Here is a 14,508-nt window from a genome sequence, read left to right as displayed (position 1 = left end):
GTTGAATTTTTTTCACCTACAATTATAAAAACTAACTTTTTTCATGAAAGAGTCCATTTTTCTCTTTTTCTAGTATATGTAAATTTTATATATCATAATATTTCTTTAATTGCCAAGGAGTTATTATAATCAACAGAATATTATCTTTAAGTTCAATACTTAAAACACACATTGTTCTTTCCTAAAAATTTCAGTGTCTTTCTTCTTAATTAATCTGAGTATCATTCTATCCCCTCCCTCCAGACTTCCTGTCCCTTGTTCCCTCTGGCTCTCCTAGTTTTTTCCTAGACAAAAGGCCTTAAATTTCTAAACAAAATTAGCTATTAATTTAAAGGCATTTAAGAAGTATATCTTCAAAATTAAATAAAATTGATTTTTAAAATTTTGTCTGGTTAAGATCTTCTTCAAAAATTTCCCTCAGAAGTAAGGGAATAAACTCATATTCATATTTTTTAAAGCCTCTTACTTTCTGGCACTGCATCTTATTAATAGATTATTTTCAACACCAATATAGTTTCATAAAACTCTTAAGTAATTGGCCCACAGCTAATCTGTTTCTACGATCATACAAATCAAGAAGTGTCTCTTGCTACTTGGACTTTCATATTTCTTTGTAATTACTAATGCACCTGTGGGACACACTTTGCAACAGGTTCTGGAGATGCCAAAAATGCTAACATCAAAGATGCCCGTGAAGAATTTAAACACAGTTACATGTGAGAGTGATAAAGCAAAACTTCTACATTTATATATAGCTTTGCGTAACTTGGGATTTTAAATATTAATTTAACTATTTTGTCTGTGAAACTCTGGCAAAAAATGTTTTGGGGCATTTTCTTATTGGGAAGATGGGACCCATCATTTATACTTGGGGTCCTGTGGTCGTACTAAGTGCCTACTATGTGCCAGGCACCAAGCGAGGACTGGAAGTTACCCTTCACATGCCAATGAAACGAAACAATAACGTGCAGAATACTCACATCGACGATCAGGAAATCTAGCCAGCACCAGGCATTGGTAAAATACACTTGAAAGCCATAGGCAACCCACTTGAGAAGCATTTCCAGGATGAATATATAAGTGAAAACTTTGTCAGCATATTCTAACATGGTCTTAATGGTTTTTCGCTGTTCAATATATATATCTTCAAAGGCCTGCAAGTGAAAAAACTCCATTGAATTTCATTGTCATAAACTGTCTCTAATTGGTATTTTATTAGAAAAAATCATGCTTGCAAGCATCTTTTCAGGTGCCTAAGGCTGGAAGACTTCATGCTTCCTAGAGCTGCATTTTGCTCTGTAGTTATCTATATGCAAGTGACTCTTAATTGGACATTTCAGTCAACAAATCAATTCAAATAACCTTTAAATTTTGGTATCAGGATATCCCATCAGAGCTTAAAATTTTTGAGACACTGCCAGCTGCCTCTGTCTACAATAGGAGGCACAAAATCATCTGCATGCATATATGCTTGCTCAGTGCAGAGTTGCTTGACTGTAACCCTAAAACTGTAACCCTAAACCTATTTAGTGATGAAAATATAAGGCAAGGAGTCCCCTTAGCTTGGGGAAGGGGTAGGGATCAGTCTTTTGCTTTCTCTCTCTCTCTAGCTCAATCTGAGCATGTACATAGTTGTCTAGAACCTCCTTTACCACTATTCTGCAGAGCTCTTTGGAAAGGGCAAGGGAACTCACTTGCAGGAGCCCCTGGGTCTTCTGGAATGAAAAGGGCATTAATAATTCAATCCCTTTACAGGAAAACCTATCAGGACTTGGTGATCTGGATCAAGGAGAAAGGAGAAATTGGTTTTCATTTTTGTTGGTTTTTTGACCATTCTGTTGAGTGAAATCAGATATAAAATAAGTCTGTAGTGATCTCACTTTGCTACTTGTGGGTAATTTAATCCATTTACCATTCAATGTGGTTGGTATTAGTGAACTGGCGTGAACACAGCAATGGAGCTGATGTTAAGCAGATTGATATTTAGCTGATAATCCCATGCCCTGTCTACATATTGATTCTTAATAGGAACTGGTTCTGATGACTAAAAGTTAGAAGGGTCGTTCTTTAAATATTCACAAAAAATCATACTGATCTAAATTTGATTCAATCTCAGGCCTACGGCAGAACAATCAAACTTGCTACTTAGCGAGCCTCTCACACTGTGCTAAAAATATCATACAATGTCTCTCATCTTCACAAACACCTTCTTGTGAAAACATGCAATAGGAGGTTGATTGAGGGAAGAGGTAAATGGTTTCAGGTAAAAGTAAAGGAGCAGATCATGTTACCTACCAGTGCCCCACTGCTGACCAGAATCATGAAGACAATGAAGGTTTCGAACCAGTTATGCTCCACTATCTTATAGCAAGTTTTTCTCAAGTTCCACCAGAGTTTCCCTTTGCCTTCTTCTATGCTTATCTGACAACACTTAAATTTCCGCACACAGTCTAAAATATGTCAAAGTAAATGAAGAAAAAATATCACTCTTTGATTATGCATATTTGTGTTGGTGGGAGATTCACCTACATTATTACCTGATACATTACAAATAACTTCATATTTTAAGATGGCTTTCATTTGTTGACATAGAAATCATCTATACATTTTAAAATCATTCATCCAAAAACTATTTTTTAGTGCTTATGGGGCTAGTTTAATGGTCTAATAATATAGTATAATGTATTACATTATAAAACCACAGTACAGAACAAGAGAAAGAAATGAAATCACCAAAGGTTAGTATTTCCATCCTATCCCCATCCTATAATTCCACTCATATTTGAACTTTATATGTTATTTCTAATTAGTTCACTAATTACAGTGTAAACATTTCCCTTTTAGTCACAACTAAATAGAATTTTGGAAAGTTTCACAATACTTCTCTAAATAAGATAACCAGACATAAACAAGAATTGAGATATCCTACTATTATTGAATATGTATGTTTCTGCAACTCCAGCCATTATCAGTAATAATGTAACAAACACCTTTGTGGTCTACTAGATCAAAGGCTTCTCAACAAATATTTATTGCATACCTGTTTATTCAAGGAATTATACTGGACAATTGTAATACTAGAATATGCAAAACACCATGTATCTATAAAAACAGTATGCATTTCAAGTAGGGAAGATTTGTCCATAGATATCATAGTTATAGAAAGAAACATATTGTTAAGAGTTTACCAGCATGTTAATTCTTAATATTGAGCTGTACAGAAGAAGCAGATTTGGGGTTAAACTTTGAAGGATATGTTAGAATCAGGTCTAGTATATAGAGCTTCAAAGGAATGGAGAAGCAATGAAATAAATAAAATTTGGTGGCAGGGAAGTTTGGAAATTGTATGAAGCAGAAAATCGGGAATTACCACCAGAAAAGACAGCTAGAGCCAATCTGAAAAGGACCTGAAAGATTCAGTTAGAGAACTTAGATTTTGTGTGCTAATGGGGACAACACTGAAGGATTTATTTGGGGTTATGAAGATTCACCTGATGAGAATATTGATTTCGAATGATCTATGCCTGTACAAGGCATTGAATGGATAGAAGACAAAAGATGGACAAGTAGTCAGGAGTCTAAGAGATTCAGTCAATGTAACATGAAAGAAAGTGAAAACAAGGGTGATGGTGGTGACAATAATCGGGGCAAAAGAGTCTACTAAGTTGACAGGATCTGGCAGCACATGTATATGGGGGCCCTGGGGTGTAAGAAAGAGAAGATTCCTGACATAGAGGCTTAACTATGACAGAGAGCTCTTGTTCAATGAACAGAAAAATGGAAACCTCATTTTGAAGAAGCATATTATTTTAATGCACAGATATTTATCAGATGCTACTTTATAATGTCAGCCTGATCATATACTTTGTTTCATGAACATTTAATGAAGTTCCTCTTAAATATTATTAGTTTCTCAAGTAATAAATAAATAACATATATTTCTTGTTTCTTTGAGGGTGATCTTTTTCATATTTCTGTCTCCTAAAGGATTAAGAAGAGTAACATGCCTTGAAAATATTTGTTGTAATGAACTAGATGGAACTGAAATTAGTTTTTTTTTTTTCCCTTAAAAAGGATATGAGATGAAAAAATACTGTTCAATATAAAAAGACGAATGTTAGTGGGAAGGATAAATGCCAAATTTGGGACACTGGTTCACTTCCGAGAGGGAAGCAAAGGATGGGATAAGGAAAGGGTACAAAAGGGGTCAAATCTGTATCTGATTTATTCTTAAAAAACCTGAAGCAAATACAACAAAAATATTCAAACTGTTAAAGTTGGTTGGTGCTGCTGTTGCTGCTAAGTCACTTCAGTCGTGTCCGAGTCTGTGCGACCCCAGAGACAGCAGCCCACCAGGCTCCTCCGTCCCTGGGATTCTCCAGGCAAGAACACTGGAGTGGGTTGCCATTTCCTTCTCCAATGCAGGAAAGTGAAAAGTGAAAGTGAAGTCGTTCAGTCGTGTCCAACCCTTAGCGACCCCATGGACTGCAGCCCACCAGGCTCCTTTGTCCATGGGATTTTCCAGGCAAGAGTACTGGAGTGGGGTGCCATTGCCTTCTCGTTGGTTGGTGAGTGTCTAAGTATTTTTTATTATTGTTTTCTATAATGTTATGGTTGGTGATGCTTTATACTGAAATGTTTTTTAATGTCACAAAAAACAAATGTTGATATTATCATAAATATTATTATTATATTGTGACCCTAAAAATAAACTAATTGTCTGGGAAAGAATAACAACTAATGCTACATAAATTATTTTTGTGATATATCTAACCTCTTGAATGTTTTGTGAAGTCATAATTTTTTTTCAAAATCAACTAACTTCATTGAAATATATGCAGAATTTTGGAGGAAAGAGTGGAAAAAAGTGGCTTCCCTCATAACTTATGCTGAAAAAATATCTCTTCCTCTGAAATAATTTAAAAATTGACAATGAATACATAAATATTTGTTTTCTCTAATGCATTCAAGTCCAAAAGCAATAGGTATATGCAACCTATTCATCTGCAAAACTCTTAAATCTATTGACATCAATTTTGACACTTGCATAACCACATATTTTTTAAATTAGCTTAAAGTTCAAATTAAACAGCTTTAATGTTCTTAAATGAAATGAAAATGAAGGGAACACTTCTAGAATTAGTTGTAATTAAATAGCATTACTACCATCATTATTAAAATAAACTTTTGTTTAAGCAATTAATATATGGTATTGAATTTGGGGCTAAGATATAGGATGAATTATTAAATAGATATTAAACAAAAAATGAGTTAAGGATGGAGTGATTTCTAGGGTTTTAGAGAAACAGTTCTGTACCTACAATAGAGATTTGTCATGGTCTGTGCTATTGCACTAATATTTTATGCCTCTTTGTTTGTGGTACACTCCCACATTGAATCTAGATTGGCACTTTTGCTTTGGTGAACAAGACTGAGAAAACCTGATGTAAGTGGAGGATTGATAAGTGGTTGGCATTTAGGCTTCCTCTCTCATTCCTTTTCTTTCACCATGAGGACAAGCCTGAGCCAGTGTGTGGATGGAGCTGAGTCAGGCAATTGTCTCATCTAAGACCTCAGCCCTATGACTAATCCCAACCAAGATCAGCAAGATCATCTTGCCAGCCATGGGCTTGTGAGCAAAGATGTGTTTTTTGTTATATGATAAGTTTTGTGTGCTTTGGTACACATTATTATTGTTCCAGAGATAACTGATCCACACCTCAAATAACATAATTTTAGCTTTCTTCACAAAATCCTTTTAGTATTACTCCAATGACATAGTGCCCCATACTGTATCACTCAGTATATTTTGATATTTCATTATTGATTGTCTAGTATAATTCAGAACAAATAATATATATTTGACCTTGACAGATACAGGTAATTGTTATTCATGGACAGTTCCTTTTTAATAACATAACCACATTTATTTAAGAATGTGTTCTGATATCAAATGGCAGAGTATTCATGGACAGTTTTAAATGTAAACTAATCCATTCGTACCATTATAACCTGACAAAACCGTAAACAGTAAATTACTCCTTCAACTTAAATTTTTTTCTTTTATTTCTTAAAGGTAGAGAGAGAGATGTATGATTTAGTTTTCCTGCCTATCAAAGATTCTACAAGGCCACCAAAAGACCCAGAGAGTTAGCAGCATTTCTTAGAGTAGAACAGGATTCACAAAAGTAGAAAACCAGATCTGATGCCATAAATTAAATCTTAATTTTTCAAAAATCATCTATGCTTTGATATAGAAAAAGCAACCAACAAACAAGTAAATGTACAGTTGCTGGATACCTATAGAGGATTAGAATGAGCCAGAGAGGGAGAGAAGAGACGGCTAGATCAGAGAGAGGTCTAAGGAGCGTACACGCTCTGTTCCTTACCTTCTGTAAAACAGGCTTCAGGCTCCAGAGATTCTTCAGGCTCAGCTTCAGGTTGTTCTCCCTCAGCGGGAGCTCCTATATCAACTGTGCTGCCTTCAGATGAACTAGTTGCATTTAGCTTCTGAAAATCAATTCCACAGAAAAGCTTTTAAAATAGTTTCTTTAATCTATAATATAAAAATTCCAAAGGCGTGCCCTTAAGTCTTCTGTATTCATTTCCTTGATCTGTAATTTAAGAATATCTTAAACATAATGCCAGTCCGCTTTGGTAGAGGTGGGGGGTCACAAGATTAGATACAGCACCACAGTATTTTTTTTTCCTTTAAAAATGTGGTGCTAACAACTTAAGTAATCTTTGATTAAGCTCCTGTATAAAGAGAGATTCTGAAATAAAATCATGCAGAGCTTACATAAGCTGCCAGAGTCGTATGGTAGTCTGTGATCTTGCTTTTGTGAAGTAGTTTAGTTGGTTTTATTCTAAAATTGTGACCCAACCAACAGAAGCTGCACAAGTGTATTTTCATGTCAAATGCAGAAAAGATTTGATCAAACGCACATAAACAGCAAAGTCTAAATTTATCCACTTTTCATTGACATGAAAACATTTACCACTGGTTGTTATTAAACATATTCTCTAATCTTCTAATTCTGAAAGGAGCAGCACATTGTTAGCTTTATAGCAAGAGCTGGTTGTGTGCATTCTCTTTGGCCAATGCACTCCTGCGTTTCATTGTGCATTTGGAAACTACTTGTTACTTTGGCACTCTTACCTCTCCAGGTAATAAAGGCAGAAATGAATCTTTGGTTGTTGTTTTGTTTTAAGTTAAATCAAATACCACCGAAAGAAAAATATAATACAAAGAAGTTGTTTTAAATCTTGAAATGCAACAAATTTTAGCCAAGTCATGTCGTTCATGGGGCCAGCATAAATGAAGGGATCCAGTCTTTAACCTGGTCTTAAAATGCTGCAGGAAAGACACAGGGCCAGGTATGAGTGCCACATGGAATCAGAGTAGTTTGGGCCACAGCATTCTCGGACCTGTTACAATGTTATTACTATCAGTGCATAACATTAGGAGATGGCTGAGCTGACAGGAGCTACTTTATAAAGGGGATGAGATAAGCACATGATAAAATGCACACTGAAGTATGTTGAACCCATTCTAAAATAGATGTTGTGCTCAGTACTGGAAACATTTTATTTATATTTATTTTTTATTTATTTATATTTATATTTGGGTTCTATGGATTTCCCTAAGAAGCTGGTTCCTTTATTTTTTGAAAATAATTTTCTTTATATAAAATATTTCCTTGGCATAGTGGTGTGGATAAAGTAAAAATATTTATACACACTATAAATATAACAGAAAATACTTTTGTGTGTAATTTAACAATACCACTGATACAGGCATAAATATCATATGTCTCCTCCATTAAAACTAGTTCAGGATTATTTTTAAATTCAACCAAACCATTTAAAATTAAGGATTACATATTATAAGGCACTTGAAGTTTACTGATTTCTTTTCTACTACCAATTATATCACAACATTGGACAGATACTCAATTATAATATCTTTGTTTTTAGAATTTGAATATACAGTATTCTAAGATGAAATATTACATGACTTTTTCTAATTTCCTATCCTTTATAGCTAAATTATCCTATCAATCTTATTTACATGAAGATGTTATAGTATTTGGGACCTGAAATATTGATCATATTATTTACTGGATATTGAAACATGACATAAGTAATCAGAATAAGTGAAGCTTAGTTATAACTAATCTAACTACAAAGAGCCCAAACAAGAAATGGAAAACATTCTTTTTAGGAAAAAGGATCACACTGCAATTATGGGTTGGTTAGGGATTAGGGGATGATTCTAGGTTTACTGTACCCCACTTTGCCAGGATTCTCTAGAGAATTTCTTTGATGATCCATTTTCAAGGCGCTCCATACTGGTGAATGGCTGCATCAGAACTTGCAGCAGTGCTAGGTATATACAGCTCAGGTACTCTATAAATATTCTTTAGGGAAGGTGGGAGGGAGGTTCAGGATAACAGGAAAAAGGTATACCAGTGGCCGATTCATGTTGATGTATGGCAAAAATCATCACAATATTGTAAAGTAATTATTTTCCAATTAAAATTAATTTTAAAAAATTAAAAATGAATGAATGAATGAGCTTCTTCATAAAATAATGAAGGCTAGTCCTTGATAGTGACTAGCAGAAGTCACCAGACAACATTCCATGGAATCTTGGTTTAAAATATTCAAAAGTTTCCAGGTGATCTCTGTAACATCAACTGCAATGCCTTTCATTTAGTGTGGAGTGTGGTGTCTTAGTACCGACACTGAATTAATAGATATCTTTCTAATTGAAGTCAGACATTTGTATAGTTAGAGGTCAGATTATTTTTTAAAGGTGCAACATAAAAGTTTTGTGTTTCTAGAATATGTATCTCACCAGATTTAACCCTCTGAAGCAAAGATCATGCTTTTGTCATCTCTGCCTCTCTAGGAACTATCACTAATGTTTGTGTTTAATAGATGTTCATTGAATAAACGAATGAATGCCCAATTCAGGAACTCTTTTATTCTACCACTAACTACTTCTAACACCTCCTATCTTTTACATTCACATTCAAGGGAACACACATAACATTCTCACGTCAGTACAGAGAAACACAAATCTCTTCCACATTCTAACTTGCGTAAGTAATGACCAATGACCTTTAGAATCAGAAGTGCTGTCTAAATACCAGGCTTCCAATTAATCAGACCTAAGATGAAACTATAAAATAAACTATGAAATAAATAAAGTGTACTTTAATTCTGGAAAGTATTAGGAAAATGTTAGGAAAACTGACACTAACTCATTTTGACAATGCCTTTCCTCTTTCTACTCTATGTACATGGATCTACAATTCAGCAGTGAATGGAACCCCTCTAAGGAAAGGCAATCTCATCCTTCTCCATCTTCCTCCTCAAGTGGAACAGCACAGGATCTACCTGTTACATGTTACTTGAGTACCTCTACATGTTCTACAAATTAAAAAGCTAGGGTGTACATTAATCCTCAACACCAACCAATCCAGTGTCTAGTTAGAGAAAGAAATGTGGCTTTAATTATCTTGTCAAAAGGCATACTGAGTTAGTAGCTGGATTCAAGGTCTTCTGTATCCCACTTTGTTAGGATTCCCTAGAAAACTATTTGATGGTTCATGAGTTAAGCCAATCTTTATCAATTTAAAACATTTAGTAGATGTGATATGTAACTAAACATTGTAGGTTCAAAATAGTGCTTGGGATACTGTTGCTTCCCAGGTGTCATGACCATGAACTTAGTATTAGTTTGTTATAGTCACATTCTTATATGTATTAATATAAAGTTAAATATACATTGGGACATTTCATTAAAAACCTTACTTTAAATAACAATCTTGAAATGTAGGCAAGAAATTCTGATTTATAAAACCTTTCCTGACAACATCAATTCAAGGACTTTCTTAAAATCACATGAGGCAAATATCATAGTATTATAAAATATGTTAACTAAAACAGTTAAAATGCATTAAAGAGTCTATAAAGAGTCTATAAAATCCAAATGAATCAAATTAAGAATATGAAAACCTTTCAGCTTCAGATAAGGTCGTAATCTCGATTAATTCTAACTACAGTACAAATTCACCAATTAGAATTGTCAAATGTACATCATTTATATGGAATTATTAGTACTAATATACTTAAAAGAATAACTTTCAAATAAAGCTTCTCTGTAAATTTTCCAACGTAGGCATCATTCACTGCAAAATGCCACATGACTAGGAGAGCAAAAAATGAGCGAGTTAGAAATAAAACCAGTTCTTCTTCGCTTTGGTAAAATTTAGATGTTTAGGTTCCCTTATTATAATCTGTGCTTCTTTATTGGAAGACAAGTGAACTAAAGGGTACTGTTAGTACAGCCCTTCCCTACTCAAACCTTAAAATATGGATGTCCTCCAGTGTCAGGATAGTCAAGAAATTAAACACGCATAGAGAATTATTTGCTATGCCTGGCACTGGCAATCATTTATTTTCAGGTGAAATATTAGCTGAATTTTTTTAAGTGAAAATTTCATGGTACATGGTTCTTACTACTGAAAGTCTGCTAGGTTTCTCAAAGAGCCGGGTCACCATAATCATAGGAGTTAAGCAGGGCAGAACTGTATTTTGCTTAATGATCTGATAAATAAATATCAAGTTACAATATTTCATTTCTTATTTTTAAACACTGTACTTTTAACTTTTACTTTCCACATCACTGACAAACTGTTACCAGACATCTGCCAAAGTCATAGTCCTTCTCTCAGAAAGTAGAAGCATTTTTTAAAACATAACACAGAAAAGGGACAGAAACATCATTTTATATTAAGTTTTTCAAAAGTACACTTTTTTTCTTTTTATGAAGTTAAGATATTTTTAAGAAAATGTAAACGATAGTCAATAAAAGAAATTAAGATTTTTTTTAAAAAAGAGAGATAATTAAAATATAGATTAAATCAAGTATTCCATATCTATTTTGGTCACCAAGAATGACAATTCTTTGCTCCATGTGGATCCTAATTCTAGTCTGTACTTAAGGAATTCTAGGTCATTTTATGTGAAAAATCTTAACATCAAAGTAATGAAAGTGATGGTTTTGGTTCCTGCGGGATAGGCCAAAGTGACACATTAATAATAGAAAGGAATTATTCTTCTTAGTAAGGAAAAGCAAAATCAAAACTGTTATTATCATCATATTACATTATTTAAATAATCATTTTTGTCTTTATAACAGACACATTTCAAAACTCTGTAACCCATAAATAGCAAAGTTTTAAATATCTTTCTTGAGATGGCAAAAATAACCCTTAAGTCCCAAAGATTCATGTTTGGTCAATTTTTTTTTTCTTACATTTAGGATATGTAGAGCTTTTTAAAAATTCTTTAATCACTATTCCACTGGAAAACTTTCCCTTGAAGATTTATACATTCTCCAGGATAAAATTATAGATGGGTTTTTACTGAAACCATTCTACCACTGCTTACCCAAACCTTCTCTACACAGCCTTCTCTCCTTTCTTACTCCTTGTCCTAGAATTCAGTATACTGCTCTACTAGGGCTTCTCTGGTGGCCCAGTGGTAAAGAATCCGCCTGCCAATGCAGGAGAATAGGGTTCGATCCCTGGGTTGGGAAGATACCCTGGAGAAGGAAATGGCAACCCACTCCAGTATTCTTGCCTGGGAAATCCCAGGGACAGAGAAGCCTCGTGGGCTACATTCCGTGGGGTCACGAAAGAGTTGTACATGACTTAGCAAAAACAACAATAATAACTCAGAGAATAAGAAAACTAATCTTTCTAAGAAACCATTCTAAGAAACCTCTTTCTAAGAAACTAGGAAAAAGAAGCTATTATCTTAAGGAGTCAAATTTCATACTTTTCTGAAGAATTAATGCATAACAGGAAAAAATAATTCTCTCTAGTTACTGTGTATATGGGTATCTGTTTTATTTGGGGTCTTAATTTATATGATTAATGATATTGGTCTCATTCTTCCAGTATATAGGGTATTATCTTTCATGAATATAGAGTGCCCGTGACTGAATATTTTGTTCCAAAATATTTTTTAAAATGCTACCCCAAATCCATGATCGTTGCTGCACCCAAAGAGCCAAATGTGCTTATGTTAGGGTTGTTTTATGCTTTTAACGGCAGAAGGAGAGGAAACTGCATCTAAATTACAAAGCATTTAATTAACATTTCTTGAAAGAAATTAAATTGGGTTGAGCAATTTGGTTAACATATTTTAGGAGAAAACTGTGATTTAAACATCAGGAAGTGAAAGTTCTGCTAAATGGAGCCTACACTCACTGCCTTAGCTGAATGACTAGTAGGTCCCTTCATCTAATAAATATGAAAGGAGTAGAGTTCACATTGGTTTTCTTTCTATATGAATTGTGTTGCATGATATATTTAAACAATATTCTTTAAGAGAAAGTTTCCCAGAAGTTTTAGATGAAACAAAGGAGAGACAAAAACATAAAATATAGAGGAGCAATACAATGAAGAAAGTAGATTTCAGATCTTTTTTCAGAATGACTATACCATCTATAACATTTTTGTTTGTTTCTTTTTCTTCCTTCCTATCTTTTCTTTTTGATGTACAAAAGAAACTCATTTCCTTTTCTTTCATTCTCAGGAATTTCAGGGGTAAATATCAACAGATTCTCTAGGAGAACTGTATTCTAAAGGCAAAATACTCTTGGTCAAGTGCTAAATAGAGCAATACCATTTTCTCTGAAATGAAGCAGATAAAAATTGTACCAGTGCTGCTGGCAGCAAAAACATAACATTCCATTTACATTATTATCACATTAAAACATCCTTTAGAAAGTTTGCACATGAATAAGGGATTGCTCTAACTTGCAGATTACCCTTCAGAAAAATTTAATATGGCACTGAACAACAAATTACCAACAAAGTACTCTCCTAGGGGCTTTATTTACTTAAGAAAAGGGTAGAGGAGTGAAAGCGTCCTGCAAGAGTTTTTCAAAGAGTACCTTATATTTATCCTTTAGACCCTTAGCATGTTCAAAACTCTGTAATGTTAAATGGCATTAAATAATCTATAAACGCATGCACTTTTATTTTTCACTGAATGTAATTTCTATAAAAATCTATGTAAGAAAATTAGCAGCTACCTCATTTTTAAAAAAAGTTAGGGTTGCCAGACTTGCCTGACCATGCTTTATGACTCAGCATAAGAGCAGCTGTGCATGTTTTTATTTCACTGCCAATGGATGGGCAAGGAATGTAGCTGAGTAACATGCAGGCCAGTCAAAATTCATTTAGAAACTAATTATATTTATATATGTACAATTTGCTTAGGTAACCTGGGTAAAAGTGGTGGCAGGAGTCTCTGGCTGGTTAAAAAACACCAGAGCTGCATTCTTGATGGCTCCAGCTTGTTTTTACCCCTGTGAGAAGTAAGAACGGTAAGCAGTGAAGGTCACCATATTGCACTAGTAAATTTTACTTTGAAAAATAATCATTCAAGCATGGCTTAAATTACTAAAACTCTATAAAAGAAATCAAGCATTTGAAATCAAAAGTATGAAAGGAATGACATTACATACGGTCACAGTAACTTTAGTTAAAACATACAATTACCATATGAATTTAAAATGATATACTCTAGAGAATCTACAGAAAGCTGTCAAAGAATCACACAAATTTGGCAAAGATAAAATAGAAGAGGATTTAGTTCAAACACCTAAATAACCTCTGTGTCCACTTGGTTAGTCTGCCTTATAAGAAGGGATTCATTATAGGCATTCCAAAAATTAAAAGGTGCTTCATTTTTTTCCTTTAATATTTCAAATCATTTAAAAAGAATATCATTCAGTATGAATCATTCGGTATGATATCTTATTCCATTTGTTAATACTTCACATGTGATATTTAATACCACAATCCAACCCTACCAATTAAGAAAATTACCAGACAAAACTAACGTGAAGGCAGAACCCTAAAAAGATATCTCAGGTGGGAATATTTGTAATTCTTGAATACTTGTTTCAGTTCTCTTTTGTTTTCTAGTGTAGCGTTACCAAAATGCCAGAAGATTGGAACTTGAACATAGGCCCTTCCTAGACTATTGCTCTAATCCTTTATTTGTTTATGAGTTTATATTTAAGAAGTTTTACATAAAGCCATAAATGAAAATTTTACCAAATAATATATTTTAAAACACAAGTAGCAATCTCTACACAAGTACTGAAAAGACTCCACAGCTAAAACAACAAAATAATTCTACTTTCAACTGGCAGACCAACTCTCTGCCTCCCATTCCAAAGCAGTGACTTCACATGTGTTATTTTGGAATACCTAACTCAAATGGAAAACACATGACAAAGTCTAATGTTTACAAGAGAAACTGATAAGAGAGTTTTGATTTTTCCTACTATAAGCCCCACCTTACTAGATATTTCTCTAATGTGAAACACAATGGTTGGAGATGAGGCAAAATACATGCTCTTTTGGAGAAGTTTGAGGTTTTAAAATTTCTGAAAATTAAGAATAGCGAATGTCA

At 33.8% G+C, this 14,508-nt stretch overlaps 1 protein-coding gene across 3 annotated transcripts in view; it reads right to left on the bottom strand.

Annotated features, from left to right (window-relative positions):
* The window catches only part of LOC122453888 (sodium channel protein type 2 subunit alpha), a 137,953-nt gene that overhangs the window by 19,997 nt on the left and 103,448 nt on the right, over nt 1–14,508 (bottom strand). For all 3 annotated transcript variants that reach the window (XM_043488197.1, XM_043488196.1, XM_043488198.1), the window contains 3 exons: nt 6,390–6,510; nt 2,296–2,450; nt 981–1,154 (listed from right to left, as the gene is read on the bottom strand). In XM_043488197.1, coding sequence (XP_043344132.1) covers nt 981–1,154; nt 2,296–2,450; nt 6,390–6,510 — 450 coding nt within the window. The remainder of the gene's footprint in view (nt 1–980; nt 1,155–2,295; nt 2,451–6,389; nt 6,511–14,508) is intronic.

The sequence above is a fragment of the Cervus canadensis genome, chromosome 15 (genome assembly GCF_019320065.1).
Source record: "Cervus canadensis isolate Bull #8, Minnesota chromosome 15, ASM1932006v1, whole genome shotgun sequence".
NCBI classification, from domain to species: domain Eukaryota; kingdom Metazoa; phylum Chordata; class Mammalia; order Artiodactyla; family Cervidae; genus Cervus; species Cervus canadensis.
This window is presented reverse-complemented; position numbering and strand designations above follow the sequence as displayed.